Source organism: Haliotis cracherodii, unplaced genomic scaffold, assembly GCF_022045235.1.
Source record: "Haliotis cracherodii isolate W230 unplaced genomic scaffold, xgHalCrac1.p SCAF_19, whole genome shotgun sequence".
Taxonomy (NCBI): domain Eukaryota; kingdom Metazoa; phylum Mollusca; class Gastropoda; order Lepetellida; family Haliotidae; genus Haliotis; species Haliotis cracherodii.
In genome coordinates, this window is record NW_027266274.1 from 1,226,939 (window position 1) to 1,245,382 (window position 18,444).

At 38.2% G+C, this 18,444-nt stretch overlaps 1 protein-coding gene across 5 annotated transcripts in view; it reads left to right on the plus strand.

The window, feature by feature from the left end:
- LOC139466653 (CWF19-like protein 1) overlaps nt 1-18,444 on the plus strand; it is a 411,301-nt gene that overhangs the window by 374,533 nt on the left and 18,324 nt on the right. For 4 of the 5 annotated variants that reach the window (XM_071248237.1, XM_071248241.1, XM_071248239.1 and 1 more), the window contains 2 exons: nt 16,145-16,258; nt 17,202-17,299. In XM_071248237.1, the coding sequence (XP_071104338.1) occupies nt 16,145-16,258; nt 17,202-17,299 (212 nt within the window). Of the gene's footprint in view, nt 1-16,144; nt 16,259-16,734; nt 17,300-18,444 lie in introns of those variants that run through there. The other variant, XM_071248240.1, reaches the window with a different exon arrangement.

Genomic DNA, 18,444 nt, shown 5'->3' on the forward strand with positions numbered 1-18,444 from the left:
TGAGGCATTAACAGGTAATGGGGGTTCCACTGGAGCCGGATTCATATACCTATACTGCTACTACAGATGGAATATTTTATGCCAAAATGATTATGCGATTCAACGATAGTCATGAGTTGTATTAAACGAAACATCAATATTAATTAATAATGAATAAAATTTACTATAGCCCACGAGGATATTGGAAAGGTACAGGAGCAATAAAATTAGCCACCACGGCTAAGGTATCTAAAGATGTAGCCAAGGATTGGTTAAAGAAACAAGCGTTGTGGCTAATATATTTACCGGCACCGCGTTATATACCGAGGAAGAAGTTTGATATTTTTACAACGAATGAAGTTCATCAGGCTGACCTCTTGTTTCTTCCCCACGATAAGGTAAAACGCTAAACGTATAAATACGCTTTAACCGTAGTGGATGTGGCTAGTCGATACAAAGAGGCTGAGCCATTAACCTCGAAAGATTCAACAGAAGTAGCTAATTGACTGAGTCGCATATATAAACGCGGACCACTAAAATGGCCTAAGCTATCTCAAGTAGATCCCAGTCGCGAGTTTATGGGATCGATAACTAAACTGTTAACAAAGCACAACGACAAAATCGTCCGTGGTGAAAGAGAGGCCCACAAGCCATTGTTGAAAGATTTAACCGGACTCTAGCGGAACGTTTGTTTGGCTATCAGTATGGGATCGAAATGAAATCCGAGCGATTGAGATCAACCGAATGGGTGACACGATTATCAGCCGTTGTATCAGCGCTGAATAATGAAGTAACGAGATTAATAGGGAAGAAACCATCCAATGCGATTAAAATGAAATCCGGGACTTCTGAATCTTCAGCACCGAGGAGAGGCAAAGAACGAAAACTTCTGGATAGAGTAAGGGTAAGATATTTATACCAGCCCGCTGAACTCGAAGGAGGCCTACGTCGCGCAACCGATCCAATATGGTCCCTTAAGACGTATAACATTAGTCGATTGGTTACGAAAGAAGGAGAGCCTATTCTTGATTATCTTCAAGATGGACCGGGTAGGGCATTTGTACGAGAAGAGTTATTCATAGTTCCTGACGGTACGGTATTACCACCATAACCATAAGCATAGGTAGTTACACCATCATTATCAATCCGTCTCTTTGTATCTAAGGGGGATAATGATGTCTTGTTCATTCTTAATCCATATATCCTATGATTGTAACTTCTTAAAGAGTTCATCTAGTGTTTGAACATTCTTCCGTTGAATAATGCTTCTTTATACTGTTCGTGTTTGATATGCTTTTTTACAACATACTTCTTAACACCCTTAGCTTTTCTTATCTCTCCATTATCGGACTTTTTTATAGAATACATCTTAGGTCTTAATCCTACATACTCCGCTATAGGAGTCCCAGCACATTCATCCATCATCTTACCTAATACCTCTTTATTTACTAGTCTGTGCAGTGGATTATCTTTAGGGTAATCGCTCGTGTCGTACATATCTATTTTTTCTGCCATATCTTTATACACATCCTCGGTTTGTATTTCCATCAACAAAGAATCTGTGTCGGTATATAACACCTCGCATCTATCGCCGTATTGCTTCTTAAGTTCGTTGTAATAAAAGTCATACATTAAGTGTTTTGACAAGTCGGGAATACTCACACCGACGTACACCGGTCTGTTGAATTTTATATTACTCTTCTGCAAATGCAACGCGGCTAAGTCGTTATCGAATATCTTGCTTCTGTTAAAAGCCGGACTGGCTATAAGTTTCCCGAGTCTTTCTTCCTCATTAGATCTGACTAATTTAACATCAACACGCTTCCTTAGATTCTCCATAGTTTTACCAAACACAGAGTTATTCATGAGCTTATACAGATTCTTTTCGAAATCGCTGGTAGCTATCTTTCTTAAATCTGTGTTCAGCCTTATATAGGGCTCCATCCAAGGGCTTTGATCAATCTTTAGAACTCTGTGTATTTTCTTTAGTTTCATACCTAACGATAGATATAACTGGAGATTTCTGTAGTGAACTATATATTTTGTCTTATCCATCAAATTTGGTACGAGTTTTTCTACGTTAGCTAACCTTGTATTCCCCATCAAGGAGTGTTGATATTCCGACATCCAGTCTTTATTAACCATTAATCTTTCTGGAGCTAGCGGATAACTGTTATGGTCGTTATGTAAGGAATTTGGATATTCCAAGTCAACTTCTAGTATGTACCCTTTATTCTCATCATTATTATGGATATCGATATCATCGACCCACTCAAAACCACCCGTGGGTAAAGGTTGACTCATAGCCCATCCGTACAAATTGTAAGCGTCGAGATATAATATGTGCATGTCGGGTTTACTCGGATCGTATCCTTCCACTAATTTATTATTAGCCTTAGAATACCTTTTCGCTGCCATCGATATACCACCTCTTAATCCTTTCTCAATAAACAAGTGCATATCGTAATCTGTGAGTAGTTTTAGTTCTACACCGGTCTTCTTCAACAATGCATTCCACGATAGTCCGGAACTGGAATAGTACCATGCCGGGTCCAAGCCGTATTGTTTTAAACATGTCTTTCTAAATATCTCGAATATATCGACGAGTAACAGTACATCGGTTTTTAAGTACAGATCGTGATAATCACCTAAATTCTTACAACCTAATTTATCCCAGACCGTCAGAGCGTGTTCATAATCGGCATCTGTTATTCTAGATTCTGTTAAGTTACTATAGAATGATTCAAGGGTGGTAATTCAGTTTCTTCGAATCTAGACCAATCATCCATATATTCGTAAGGATATACACCTTTTCTCAGCAACAAATGACGAGTTATCTTATCAGTATATTGATTTGTTATCGCGAAGTCATCGGGATTGTTTGCATTAGCTAAATTGTCCTGGGAAGATAACAGAAACTGTACGGAGTCAATGAATCTAAGCCCATTACTTTGCTTTATTCTAGATTTCCCATCCTTGTCCTATAGTGTATAGGTTTAGTCTACGAGAACGATATGTATTTTTCCATATTGTTAGGAATGCACGTTAAACCACCGTCGGTGCTTGCATAATGAGATGTGAATCGTATCCCCTAAGGTTGTGAAACACAACAGGGATGGGTATTGTTTGAGAATTCATTTTTAGTTTCAAGTTACACTCGTTATGTGCGGCTCCCCGATAATTACCCGTGCAAGACAATGATCTCTTACGGAATCCCCATCCAGGGGTTTATTACAAACATGACAACTCGTTGACTCGCCCTCCAATCATCCCTCGTCATACGCATGGGTTTCTTACACGATAATTTTTCCCTGATTAGATATTTTGTAGATATCCTAGGAATTTTCCAGCTGCATCGGGTCCTCTGTAAATCACGGGAGTGTTTGTCTTCCCATCATACCTTACAACTATATATCCAAACCCACAAGGAATATGTTCTTGAGTTTTGTACTTAAAACTAGTATCTTGATTATTGCGTTCAGTATTTTCTATGGGTTTGATAAGCGCTTCGAAGTCGGAGTAAATTACGTACGGTACTGGCATTTGATTACAATAATGTTCAAATTTTAATATATTTTTTCCCTCTTTAGGCATATAGATCCTGATAGCATTCTGTCCAACACCTCTACAGTCTTCTTTATGCGCTTCTAATAGATCTTGTCTGCTGTACCCATGTAGGCATCTTTCGCAGAAATATTTCTTTTCCTTATGTTTTGTTTGATCGTATAGCACCCTGTTTAAACTCTTTATCCACGTATAATGATATTTTCCATCTTTTTCGATCAGAAATGAATTGATTCTGGGAATATGTTCCGGAGCGGAGCTTATCCTGTGTACAACAATTCCTTTAGAATGTCCGAAAACATTTATAGCTAAATTATTTTGCTTTTCCACCTGATCAATTTGCAATATTGGTGTAGGTTCGTCTATACCATCGAAGTTGAGTCCATCGTTTTGGGGATAGCTAGAAGGTCTATCCGGATTTTTGTCTACGGGGAACAATGCAGATCTTATCATCATTCTTAAACAATCATCGGATTTATTTTTTACGTTAATTATGGCTTTTTTCTTCTTATAATACGGGGGTAAATCTATATAAGATCAACCTTTGAAAGGCATATAATTTGCTATATCTAAATATAAACTATCGATTTTATCCACACCCCAACCCGAACCTCTATTAGTCCAACGTTCTAAAGTTTCCTGTATCCTCTGAATTGATGTATCTATTGATGCGTTTATAGTATCGGATTCGGTTATAACTTCTTGATTGCTACGGAAATATGGTTCGGTATATTCGACGCTATCGTCTGTGTTACTTTTACTCAATGACATTTTAATCGTCAGCTGGTATTTTATACTATGTAAATCATCTAACTCCTCGTTAATTTTACTCGATATGATGGGCTTAATATCGTTAACATCCATGTTGGAATTAATATCCATCTTCCAACCTCTTAGATATTTACCAACGCCCGCGGATGTGGGTACAAATATTAATTCTTGTTGTTGTTGAATATCATCATCATTATCAATATCAACATTATCATCAACATCATTATGTTGAACATCATTATTATCTAGTAAAGAGATCAATTCAGCTCTTCTCATTCGAGAATAACCTCTCAGCCCACTGTCTCTCGCTTGAGCTTTGAGTTCTCTAACAGTCTGGGGTTTGTTGTATTCCAAACCGAGTAAGGTAATCAATTCAGCTTTTCTCACACGAGAATATCCACGTAGACCACGTTGCTTTGCCATAGCTTTTAACTCTCTGACAAAAACCATTGTGGTTGAATGGTATATGCAAAATGAGACAAATGTCTAATTGGTTGTTTTCATATATCTAAATACGTATTCTCCCCAACCTATTCCTCTCATTGATGTAATCTCTCTTCCTAGCATAAATAATCTGATTCCTGACCCTATCAGCACCGTGTTTCTTACATAAACAATAACGACCTTTGACCCCTATCCCGCATTCAGAACACGTATAGTTTATGTGTCCACGCTTGATGTAATAATTGTGTATACCGCAGTAAATATCAACACAGCGTCGATTACATAGAGTCGTCTTCCCCATGAGTGTAAATTTGCAATTATTCATGGTTATACATCTATCATATCATTTGTCTAAATGCAAATCACAGCTACACTGGTGAGATATTGATTAGGCTATTTATAGATCATAGTTTATGCATAGCCACAGCTGTCACTGCGTAGTCATGGTATAGCTGAAAATCAATACCGCAGATAACCCAATAATCACAAATACGACCTCGCGGTTCTTTTGTTCCTCTGACGGTGTATAAAACTGACTCATTGTTGGTCTCGGTATTGGGTCTAGTTTTTTCCCATAAACGAGGTAGTATTCGTGCATGGCAGATTTGACATCATTAAACGTTTTAATTGAATGTCCTTCCTTAATCAGTTTTTCATGAATAAAGTCTAATCTCTTCATTCTCTGCCTCGTATATTGTAACTGGGCTTCTTGGCTAGATTTACAAGCTAGAGCATTAACAATAGCTCCACCGACCATCATCGCAATTGATGCCATATGTTCAATAATATAAAATATTCAAATGTTTAATTACTTCATTATGTCGTCCGGGATAAGTCCTTGTTTGATGAGCATATCCTTCGTTGCCATAGCCAATCCAATATCCATTACCATCATACCGATGTCATAACCATTAAAATCTAGCTTGGGAGGTGTGGCTTTAGTAATCAATTTAGTCATACGAGCATAGCCAATGGCCAAGCCGCTGACCACCGCTGAATGATACGTCGCGTTTACCAACATTTTACCATCTGTAACTGGAGTAGTCATGCTTCTTATAGCATTATATGAGGACTAACCTCTAATTGAACTTGTTGTTGCGGTGGGGGTGATGTTTTCTCTTCTCCGGTCTTATAAAAAGAACCATACAGCCGCTATACCAGCAACTCCTACTAGTGCCCATGTTTTAATCGGATTTGAATTATTTATTAATTTCGCTTTCCTCGCCAGTCCTCCCTTCCTTCCTGCAGCTATTTTTGGGGGGTTCTTAGTAACTCTGGGTTGTTTTTGTGGTGCATTCACAGTCTCATTCACATGTTGTTCCGTTTCCGCAATCTGTTGTTGCGTTTCCGCAATCTGTTGTTCCTTTTCTGCAATCTGTTGTGGTGTCACCTGTTGTGATTGTGTTTCCCCAATCTGTTGAGTCTCCATTATTTATTTGAACTTCGTTCTTTATATTATTAAGTGGGCATGTATGTTTAAATTGACAATACCTAGCCGTTATTAAAGCTGTGGTGAGTGGAGCTAAAAACATTCCGAATCTATGATAAAACTTACAGCTCACTGCGCTTATAGCGTGTTCGATGAATGGGTCTTTCTCGAGAGATTCGCATAAATACATGCGATGTTCTGCCGGGATGGGGAGAAACGTACTAGCTACGACTGTGTATAGTTGTAATATAGACGACCCTATCGTTTTAGTCATGGTAGCTCCCAGTCTAGACTCGTAACGAGCGTACAGTTTTTTAATCTCTTCGTCGGTCATGTTATCAATTTTTTCGATGTTATAATTTTCTCCCAAATATTGGGAACATTTACCTCCGGCTACCAAAGCCGCAAGTCTTTCTCTATGTTTATCTAAAGATTTATCTACATCAGATTCTTTGAGCATTTGTTCGATGAGTTCGTCGCATTCCATAATGTAATACCTAAGGAGATACTTAAGTCCAACATAATGGAATATGACATATCCAATAAAACCCGTAATAATGAACTGTTGCGAAAGAATGAGGATTTCGAACCACATTTTATGTCATATGAACCGCTAATGTTCAATTTTTCTATAATTTTGCTACATTTTTGCTATATTTGCTACATTTTTGCTAAGCAATTGCATAAGCAGCTGGTTGATCGGTTTTTAATACGAGTTTACATACCGCTAATGTTCAATTTTGCTATTATTTTGCTATAATTTTGCTACATTTTTGCTATATTTGCTACATTTTTGCTAAGCAATTGCATAAGCAGCTGGTTGATCGGTTTTTAATACGAGTTTACAGTGCTTCGTTGCCGATAACAGTTTTCTGACTTTATCTCGTTCAACCTTGGTATAAATGACGTCATTTTCGCGTAAAAATTCCTCGAATGAATCTCGATCTTTGCAATGAAAGAGTGCTACCCATTTGGTTTGCTCTCTGAGATCTTTCAGGACAGAGTTGTATTTTTGAGTAAGTACCCAAACGCTATGTTGAGTATGCCGACCGGAGAATGCTAAATAAGAAAGCATATCTTTCTTTTTTGTTAATTCTTTACTCGCGCTGCAGTCGTCTGTTACGAAAAGGGTTGGTCCTCCTTTGTATTTTTCGTGACATACTCGGAGACAGTCTTGTAAACAATCGCCCGGATCGACTCTGTGTACCCCATCATCATTCATTACCCAATTTCTCGATAAGTATGTTTTATTAACGCTTATAGTCAGGCACAGAATAATAATATGATCGAAAACGTCCCGATAATGACTTTGTAAAATATCTAGAATAAAAGCTGTTTTTCCACAGCCCGTTTGCCCGCATATGATAGCACAGTGCGGATCTTTAGGTAAAAGATTATCAATAGATTGCTTGCATGAATCTCCCATTCTGTATATTAAGTTGCGCATCCATAATCATGTACAAAAATATGTTTAATTTACCAGCTGATTCCTGAAGCTTCGTTATCTGTATGGTGGCACCCTCGCTAGCATTTTCTATTCTCCTCCCACTGCCGTGTAGTTGGTCATTGTCCGTTGTTCGCATGTCTAGCCATAGCGCGTACTTCGTGGTGAGGTATTCGCCCATCGATACACTTCCGGGAGACAGATCTTTCACGACCGCGTTAACTTCCGGGGAACGTTTTATAGAAAGAAGTTTTTTAATCTCATCCCACTGGTGATACGCTAGCATTCCTTGGCTTTATAGTTGATTAGGAACGCCCTCAATAGTCAATTCTACTTTTGTAATCTTGGGATTGTAAAACTTCTCGGTATTTCTTTTAAACGCATCGGAGGGGTCCTCGAACAACATTAAAATACCCTTCAACGACCTGTGGACGTTTAGATTGATATTCCACATCGTATCTCTTCTGTCCCTCATGATCTTTCGGTGTCGCAGCACGCAATCGTAAAAAATGGCTAAACTTCCTGTATACTGGTTACGAACTTGTCTGGCTAATTCGGGATCCGTTATCATATCGTACTCCAGCGAGATATTGTCAATGGAATAGCTAGCATCTTCAGCAGCTCTGATTACTCTACCGTAGTCATTAAAAGTGAGTTCGTATTCTAACCTATTGCCTAGGGATGCTTGATAAAAGGGCATGTGGGAATCTAGTAATTCAAAGTCGAGCGGAACATAGAATCGGTTACCTAATGCGTCGGCTACGGCCTTATCTTTGTCGTTGGCATCAACGCCATTTTGAGCGCCCACGCGCAGTCTCAATGTGTTCTTATTACAAATACCTTGGTATTTCCCGCTCTTTATCCGTTCTCCAGAGATCCATGTAACAATAGTATACATCGCTATCGTCGATACTCAAAACCTCATTACCGCTAATTTTAATAGCAATTTTCTTAATGATAGCACGACCTATGTTCTGAACGGGCTCCCTGTTAACGTCGGTAGAAGTCAAACTAATCGTAAATGCTAGTCGGACAGTTCCCGGAACTAACACATCGTGTGCGCCGAGATTAGGAAAGCGAACCAGAATCGTTTGATTCTGATCGATGGTACTAGGGTTATTAGCTCTTTCATCACTGGCTGCCCCAGAGTTATGTCCCTTGAAACCCTGCAGTCCCTGACACTGACAAGGCCTGTACACTGGCCTCCCTGGCAGTATTATTGGAAAATCACACTATCATTTTTGATGCACTTTTTCTACCAGAAACTTGCTTTTAATATACATTTATCATATACCATTGTAAAGAGGATAAAGTATACTTTAATATTCTTTGTTGTTATTGTCTCTAACCTTTTTTATTTTCTAATTACAGGTGTTTACAAGTGAAATAAAACTTGAAAACACTGAAAAAATGAAAACAGACAATGAATTGGGGGGGGGGGACACCTCGTCGAAACTGTCAAAATTTTCACCAAAATCTTCACGAAATTCCCTCTCCCCTTCACGGAAATTATTCAAATCAAACACATTATTATTCCCGATAGAGTTGTTGTTAGTCATCTGATCGCTATCCGAATCGTAGTTGGCCGCCATTACGCTAGATTTACGATTCAAGTGAGAAAAATACCTGTCGCGAAAAACAGGTGACATCCGCAATTTTTGCGCCAAAAAGACTGGGAAATTCCATCGAATGACGTGTCAATCACGTGTAGATCTCGTTTCCATATTTAGAACGAGATTACACACGAGAAAGGAAGTAGAAAGAGCGATTTTGTAAACACGGTCGCGCCGCCCGATTTATCGGGCAGCCGTGTGTGGGGCTTGGACAGTAGCCGCCCGATTTTTCGGGCAGCCGGGTACTGGGACACGGTTTATGCTGCCCGATAAATCGGGCAGTCGGGGCGAAAGGGTTAGTTATAGTAACAGACTGACGAATTGCCTTGACCCCTAATGGATCTCGAAGTCTACGTTGTGGGTTTAACTTGCGTCTGTATTGCGAAGACATTGTTAAATTGAAATTATATAACCCTATGTTTAATATAAAAATGGGTGATTTTGAACTAGATACCTTTGATGACTTTGATAACCAGAATCCAATCGAAGATACTAATGAAACCAGGTTAAGTAGTCTTAACGATGTAATTTTACAAGCAGCCGTCGATGATTATTACGATGCCTTAAAAGAAAAAGATAAAAATTATGTTATCCCAATAGGTCGTGACTATTCAAAGTTTATGCTAGATAGTAAAGGAACATTGCGAGTGCGTGACTCTCCGCATATTGATCTTATGCTTTATAGTACTCGTATGCCCCTAGCCTTGTCTACTATAGCCTATAGCCTGAGTTTGTTCGTGATAAATTAGGTTTTGTAGAATACGGACGAGCACCCGCAAAGACTACTAAGGTTCTTAAGACTGTGCAGGAAGAACTCCGTAATACAGATGATGTGGGAGCAGCCTCGATGGTTGCCTCGAACGGACGAAATCTTGGCCACCATTATCTGATCCTCAGTTAGAGTTATCACCATCCTTAGAGAACGATATTGGCAATGCAAACAATGCGGGGAGAACTCATCAATAATACAGCCAAGCTATCCGAACTCGACAAGCATATAGCTTACGAGAAAACAAAACTCGAACAGGCGGGCGATGAGTTCAGTAGACGCCGCGTAGCGAAAAGAATACGTGACTTAGAAGACGAAAGATCGGCCCGCCTCGAAGCGGCTTCCAGTAATGAAAAGGCACTTCGTTCACAAATCAGTAGAATTCGAGAAACTATCGATCGAGTCCTCAACGATGACACTACACTGGCCGATAAAATTAAAACATTGTTCAGAGAACAGGGAATAACAATTGCCAATATTTTAACGGCGTTGGGATTTATTATATCGGCTTTGACTCTCGCGTTAACAGGTGGTACAGGTGGTGGTACACCGCCCACACCGCCTAACGATAAAAACGGATAAAAGAGTGGATAATAAAGCATTTAAAAGCATTAGGTTCAGCACTGGGAAAGCTCGCTGAGAAAGCCGCGGCTGCACTTCCCGGTATAATAGGGAGTGTTGTTTCCTGGCTATTGAATTTATTAGCTAAGACCACCACTTGGCTTAGTCAAAACTTGTGGGGGTTGATCGTAGCAATTGCAGGGCTGTTGTACGTATTCGCTAAGAACTATTTAACCAAATCAGTTCGCTAAGAACTATTTAACCAAATCATGAGTAAACCAACCGAGACTCCACCCACTACAAGCGCTGTTTTTTCATCGATATGTTGTTGATTTTTAGCCGCAATATGCGGTGACACTTGTGCATCAGTAGATGTTTGTGCGTTATTAGATGGTTGAGCGATAGTTGGTGTTTGTGGCTTGACTATTCCCTTTTAACCCGTGATCGTTTGCGTTATTAATTCGACATTCAGATATGAATTTATACCTGGTTTTTGTTGATCGGTAGCAATAACAATTTTATTATTATAACCGATCACTTGACCTATCTTAAGTTCCATATTACTCTGAGACATGTATAGTCCCGGTGCATAAACGTAGTCCACTTTGGATTGAGCGTACTGTAATGCATCTTGAAAACACTTTATAGACGATGGTATGTCAACTGGTGAATTAATGGCGTCCTCCACGTTTGAGACAAACTGTTTTTGCGCATCGAGCGCCGTCCCAGAACCAATGATGGATGTTCGTGTTTGCGATTGCGCTCCGAGAATTGCCCATACATAAGTTCTTATCGATTCATTAACTCTTACAAATCCTGGGTTAGTAAAATTATTTTCCGTTTTATCATTAAGAAATTCATTCCAAGCGTCTGCGGTATCGTTCATTTGTACAAATTTTTTAACAATATAAATTAAACCACTCTTTAAACTCATAATATCCCCTCTCCAATCGTTACTATAAAGTTCCCAGCCTTTATACCAATCACCGGTTTTATGCCAATGATCATATATTCTTGCGTAAAGTTTGCTGGTACTATACAACTTACCAAAATTAACTGGAAGTTTATTAAGTACTTTATATACATAATCGCTTTCTTCTTTGACGGATATTTTTTCCTCTGTGTAAGGAACACCTAGACCATGGTTTGCTCCTTTAATATGCCAATCTTTACTCGTAGAAACATTAAATTCCTGACAAATACGCTCATACGCGGACCTATCATAATTATTATTTGTGGAATGCCACGCTCGATCCTGCCGTAATGGAGCACTAACTTCTTTAAGTATACGTCTAATCTGATAGTACACGTGAAATGTTATAACAGACTTATTCAGCATATATCCTGGAGCGTAAAGAGATACGCCACATCCCGTTGTGGCACACCATACGGCAAAGTTTAACTGATTCTGCCAAAATTGCATCGGATTGTGAAACCATTTTATCGCTAGTTGCCGTGACTCTGTATTTTTCAAAGATATCGGGGAATTTAACTAAAAATTCAGCACCAGAGGCAGTTACTATAATCGATTGATTAGTAATGTATCTCGATTTCATATTTAAGTTATGATATAGTATCATTGTATATTTAATATGTATGTTACACTCCCGGGAATAACAAATGGCCAGTCTATTGAGCTGCTTCATACTATCAATAACTGGGATGGACAACTCGAAGTCGCTCTATGCGATGTAACGTATTACCCACGGTGGACCAATATAAGTGCTGCGAGAGATAATAATAGGATACATATATTAGATGACAAAAATAGAATTATTACTATACCTGATGGGTATTACAGCGTATGCTCACTCAATGATGAAATTTTTAAGCCTAATGGAGCTAGTCTAACACAAAATGAGTCGACTGGGATGCTGAAAATTGACACTGGAGAAAAAGCTGTAGTTCTTATCCCATACTTAGAAGTTACACTTGGATTTGAGCCTAGAACGGGAATTATAAATTCTAACAAAACACGACAGGGAGATACATTACCCGATTTAGTTCCCTATAAAGAGTTTTGTATCCATCTTGATCAAATAAGCACGACGGATAATATTCAACTAGAAAGTCCTTCAACTCTACTCAGATCTATTACAGTCAAAGATGAAAAATATAATAGCGGTAGAACGGAATCTTTCTCACCATTACAATATAAAAAATTAAAGCAGGGAATTATTTCAGACCTCAAAATTTCTATATTAGATGTAAAACGGCAACCTGTACATATAGGGTACTTAAGTGTAACACTCCATATTATAAATAATGGTTGATGCATCAGGCCCTGGAACGCTTAAGACAATGTAATACAATTGCGCTTTCTGATCTCGGAGACACAGAAGGATTCGGTAAACCCGGTACCAATGGTAAGTTATACGCTTTACACTTACACGATAATGTATACAAGCAGAAAGAAGTTACATTCACGGGTAATCTAGAAGATTTAAGCGATGTCGACGTTAGTAGACTCCATAAAAACACTTCGTACAATATTATTAGCAACGGCGAGAATAAATGGACTATGGTCGAAGCAAACATCGAGTGGCTATTGAATATCGTCATTACATCACCTTATGTTATGATGGGTAAGGGACATAATTTAACTAAGATATTAAATAGTGGTATCGTACTCGCGGCCTATATCACGTCAAAACGAAAAAGTGTGTTAGTCTCTCCCCTGCCAGAAAACCCAGGTCATATGTTATATAGTCGTCCAGCAGTAAAAAATGTTAGTTTACATTTGGTTACAGAATTTGATGATATTAAAGATAACTTGAGTGCAATACCTAATATTTCTACTCTTATTATTGAAGTCTTGTTCGGAGATGCACCGGAAGATGCCTTCGAAATATTACCAGGTCTATCGATTAAATGGCTCAAGAAACACGAGCGTCAACGTTGCAGTATTATTCATATCGGAGCATCACCCGTTGCAACCCTCGATGGGGTCCAAATTATTAAAAGTGGTAGCATTTCTCTTACTAAGATATTCTTGCCGTATAATATACATTTGATAAGGTTGATGTATACTCTCAAAACATTTAAGCAAGACCAATTAAAGACTATTATATATTCGTAATATACACTATGAGTTTATATCCAGCGCTCGATGAAGCAATTGAAAAGATGGAAACTGTTGATGAATTTCGATTACATCAAATAAGCGACATAAAACATCGAATAGAGAACGATAGGGAGTTGAGACTTGGATTGTATAAAAAGTATCGCAGAGCTGTGAATGCTCTGGACGGAGTTGACACCGCTCTTGTAGCGGCTGGCATGGGACTCGGTGTAGCCGGTGTCGGTTTACTATCAACTATAATCCCCGCGCCTATCGTGCTCGGCATGGAAATAGGTGCCGGAGTCTCGGGACTGACAGGAATAGTGATAAAATTCATTTCTCGTAGGTTGCAAAAAAACACGATAGTATTCGGATACTCACCGAAGCAAAGTTGAACAGAATTGAGGATCATATTTCGACAGCAATGGTCGATTGTAAGATATCCGAGGATGAGTTTCGTTTAGTGCTGTTGGAACTCACCAAATACAATGAAATGAAGCAGGAGATTCGATCAAAATCTCATAAGACCAGTGGTATTAGCGAAGACGAGAAAAAAAAGTTCATAGAACAGGGGAGGCAACAAGCGCGTCAGTTATTTCATGCCAAAACCAAAGAACTGGTTGGAGATTAAAAATAAATTGCTTACTATCGTTTGATCACATTTAGACAAATGCTTACATAAATATATATAATAATGGAGATCGAAAAAACTATTAAATGGAGAGAATTACCAAAAGGTTTTTATTATATGAGTGATGTCAAACCAACCAAATACAGTTATCAATTGTTTCTTATCAATTTACAAGAAGAGTGTAGTTATATAGTCTGGTCTCCTAGTAAAATGAACGAAGAACTTAATAAAAATGTTGAATATCGCTTTATTGATAAAAATAATGAAGAATATTTTTATTACAATTTAGGCTCATCTAAAGCAATGATTGGCCCCAGGTATTGGTGAGCTGGAGCCAATTTAACTTAATCTCATGACTATCGTTGAATCGCATGATCATTTTCGCATAAAAAATGCCATCTGTAGTAGCAGTATAGGTAATAAATCCGGCTCCAGTGGAAGTGGTCCAGAACCCCCATTACCTATACTACTCAGTTACTATTGTCATATGATTAATTTTATGGATTAGTGGAGCTTTGACCACATGTTTCGGCATGAATGCAGTGTTTTCAAGTTCATTTATTGCCGCCTTGCTAAAAATAATAGGACATTTGTGGGCAAGCCTCCCACACGACAGCTTGAATTAAATGTTTTCATAAGTGATTTATAATCTGTTAATACCAAAGTTATTCAGAATACAATCTGTTTGTTTGAAATGTGTCCAAAAGTTATATATGAATGCATTGCCGCTCAAATCTTTTATTTTTGAGGGAGGGGATATGGTGGAAAGTCTTGCCTGTTTCACGTCATATCAGCCAAATGAAAATGTCGAAGCGAAAAACAAGCATCATGGCACTACATTAGTCTTTTCCCCATGAAATTACGCTTTTTACCCCACCAATTACTCCAAAGCTTCAATTACGGTTGGCATTTCTGTACTTATACCAGTTCAGATGAAGAGCAGAGAGACGGCTTCAACTCTGCTCATTTATCTGCTGTGGATTTCCCTGATTCACAACAATCACTTGCCTACCAACCAGGACACTCATTCTCTGAGATAGTTGAGGAGTTTTATCGTCTTATGCTGAGCCTCAAGTCACCCATGGAAGCAGTAGCAGTACCTCAGATGTTGTAGTATACAGAAGCACTTCACTTTTCCTTTGTCAAGTTACGGACCACGGGTTATCAAATGAGTTGATTGGTAAACTGAGGAGTGATGACAATCTGCCACTTCCTTCATTGAAACACATGCCAAACATACTGTACTCATGATTGTCCTTTACCTTACCATCAGCCTTGAACAAGGAGGTCTATGAACTTTTCAGGTCTAACATGACAATGACAAATGTCATATTCACTGTTAATAGTGAAAATGAATAGCTTGTTTGATGGTGGTGCTCAGTAAATGAGTAGTTTGTTACCAGTACATATCCCCCCCCAAAAAAAAAAAAAAAAAAAAAAATCCTGATGGGAATCATACAATATTGGGTAAATGTTGTTATTAAATTCACTTGACAATACCATCCAGATCATTGTTGTTAATTGTTAATAGCTGGTAATTAGAAGAATACTACCTCTATCAGAAGTAATCCCACCCACTTCCCAATAACGTCCATCTAGGTTGCTGATGTTGGAAAGAAGGGAAGACTTTTCAACTGGTTATGAATAGTTGACAGTGAAGAGGACAGTGGAAAATCTAAAGACATTATAGTTAGATAGCAGCAGAAATACAGGATTTCTGTCACTGATATACGGTAATAGAGATTCTCCATGCTGACAACACATGTTTGTTTGGACACCAGCTGAGCACAGTCTTTTCAGTCTCAAGCTTCTGTTAAATATCATTCTTATCTGCATTCATTCTATTATTTTTGGTGGGAATGTACAACTTTGTTGCAGGTTGTTCCTGTGCCACAAGATGTTGCTATGGATCTCAAGGAATGTTTTTTGGATATGGCACAAAATATTTCCATTGAGCTTCATGAGATACCTACACATTCTGATCTCTCCCAGGTGGGTAGCATGTTGTATGAAACCTCTATCAATTGAGAATCTGCCAAACCACTAAGGGAGCAGCCCATTGATTTTCCGGAGTGACAGGATTTTGGTTTGAAATTAGAATATATTTGTTAATATTTAGGAGCTCAATTATTTGTAATATTCTATACAAGTATTTAATTATTTTTTTATAAATAAACATAATGAACTGTATGTTTTGACATTTGTCTGAAAGTAAAGGGCACATTGTTGTTTTCCTACAATGCGAGGCATATGTAAGTATTTTTTCACTAAAACAGGACCTTGATTATTTTATAAGAAAAAAATCCCACTAAAACCTAACCACACCCCAACTCCAGCCATCCAACCCCACCCCACTCCACCCCCAGAAAGTCAGATGGTTGCTTCCTAAGCTAGGATGTGTAAAAAAAACATTTAATGAAGAAGAGGTTTCAAAATGTGTGTACTCCAGTGCCTTTTTTATCTATTAGGTTTATCTTCCCCTGAAAGTTCAAGAGGAGATCAAACTGAAACTGGAGCATGATGGAAACAGTAGAAATCCAGATGATTTGTTGGAGCGTTAAACTACCATAATGGTTGATGTTATTTGAAAGTGGGCATATTGAAATTGAATTCACACTTGATCCCACAATCAAACCGATTTTTGTCGCCCACCCAAGTTAGGCTGTGTAAACAGAAAGAAGACTATGGCAGTAATCTATCCTGGAGGTAGATTAATACTAATTTGAATTGTCCAGGTTAAATCACTTCAGAACTGCCAATCACAAATATTATTAGCAGACTTGTCATCTCTTTTGTGTATGGTCAAATATATGTCAAACTTTGATGTACTGTTAGTTTATGACTTTCCTGAATTGAAATTGAAGATGTTACCAGTTGTATGTGTTTGAGTTATTTGGACTCCCTATTTCCGGCAATGCCTATATGATGTTTACAGATTGTCCCAGCTGGAGCACCCTATTTCTATGCAGAGCTTCCTTGTGGTGCTAAACTCCTGCACAGGATATCATCAAAGTTCCCTCTGCAGTTTGCAAGGTAAACATTCCGTTTTTATGTCACATGACTTAAAGGGGCACTGATCTAACGCAATTCCCCGGGACTGGTTGTTGCCTTTGTTATTGTTTTTTCTCAGTGAGTACCCGGATGTATAGCAGAAATCTAGACTAGTTCGCGACCTCTGCTGCGCCATTCGTAAGCGCATTAGTCACTTTTATTGTTAGTAGTAAGGGCGTATGGTCACATTGATCAACAAAATGAAATAGCATCGGTAATGGTGACGCAGTCACTTGCTTGGTAATTTTGCGATTTTCGTTTACACTATTTTGACTTGCAACACAAAGTAAATATTTCACCTGAGCATTGCTTTTTTTATAGTGTGTATATTTTTTTACTGTCAAATGTGTAACACATTTATTAAACGTCTAAATATTCAGTTATTTTACAAAGTGACTGAAAAACATTTTCATCTGTATTATTATGATAACAAATTCCAAACATTTTGATGTTTAATGTCATCACCAAGAGACTGAAAATGTTACGTTGAAAAGTACATTTCTATGTTGTTTGGCTTCTAATCCTACATAATAATCTGTTGTGATGTTTGTAGGCCCTTTTGATTGTCTTAATCAATCTGGACAGATTTTTTAGTCGAAATGACTGAAATATTTACACATTTTATAAATTGCCTGAGAGAATCACATTTTACAAAATGACGGTAATATATACACGCTTACAAAGGAAAAGACCTGTGAAAACAACGTCTATCGCGCATTGAAGAATTTCCCAACTAAGACATAGAGAAACAAGAATGAATCGGTTTAAAAGAAGGAAAACAAAATGCAAATATCATAATTACAACCTACCAAATTTATGTGTATAAATTTTAGGCAGCTTCCTTGTTCGAGGAATGTATCCGTGAATATCCACACAAAGGAACAATATCCCACTCGTCTGCAGCTGTACAAAGAAACTTATTCGATGTCACGTGTCTCACTAACAAATTTTAAAAGATATATATCGTTTCGGGATATTATGACCCATGTTCGTTTCTCAACTGATCACTTGGATTGTTTCGGGTGTTTTACATAGGTGTCACGTCTCAATGGTCGGCTGAGAAAGCCCACGTGACAACTATTTTCATAACGTCCACGGTTCCTAAAAAATCCATTGAGTGATAGATA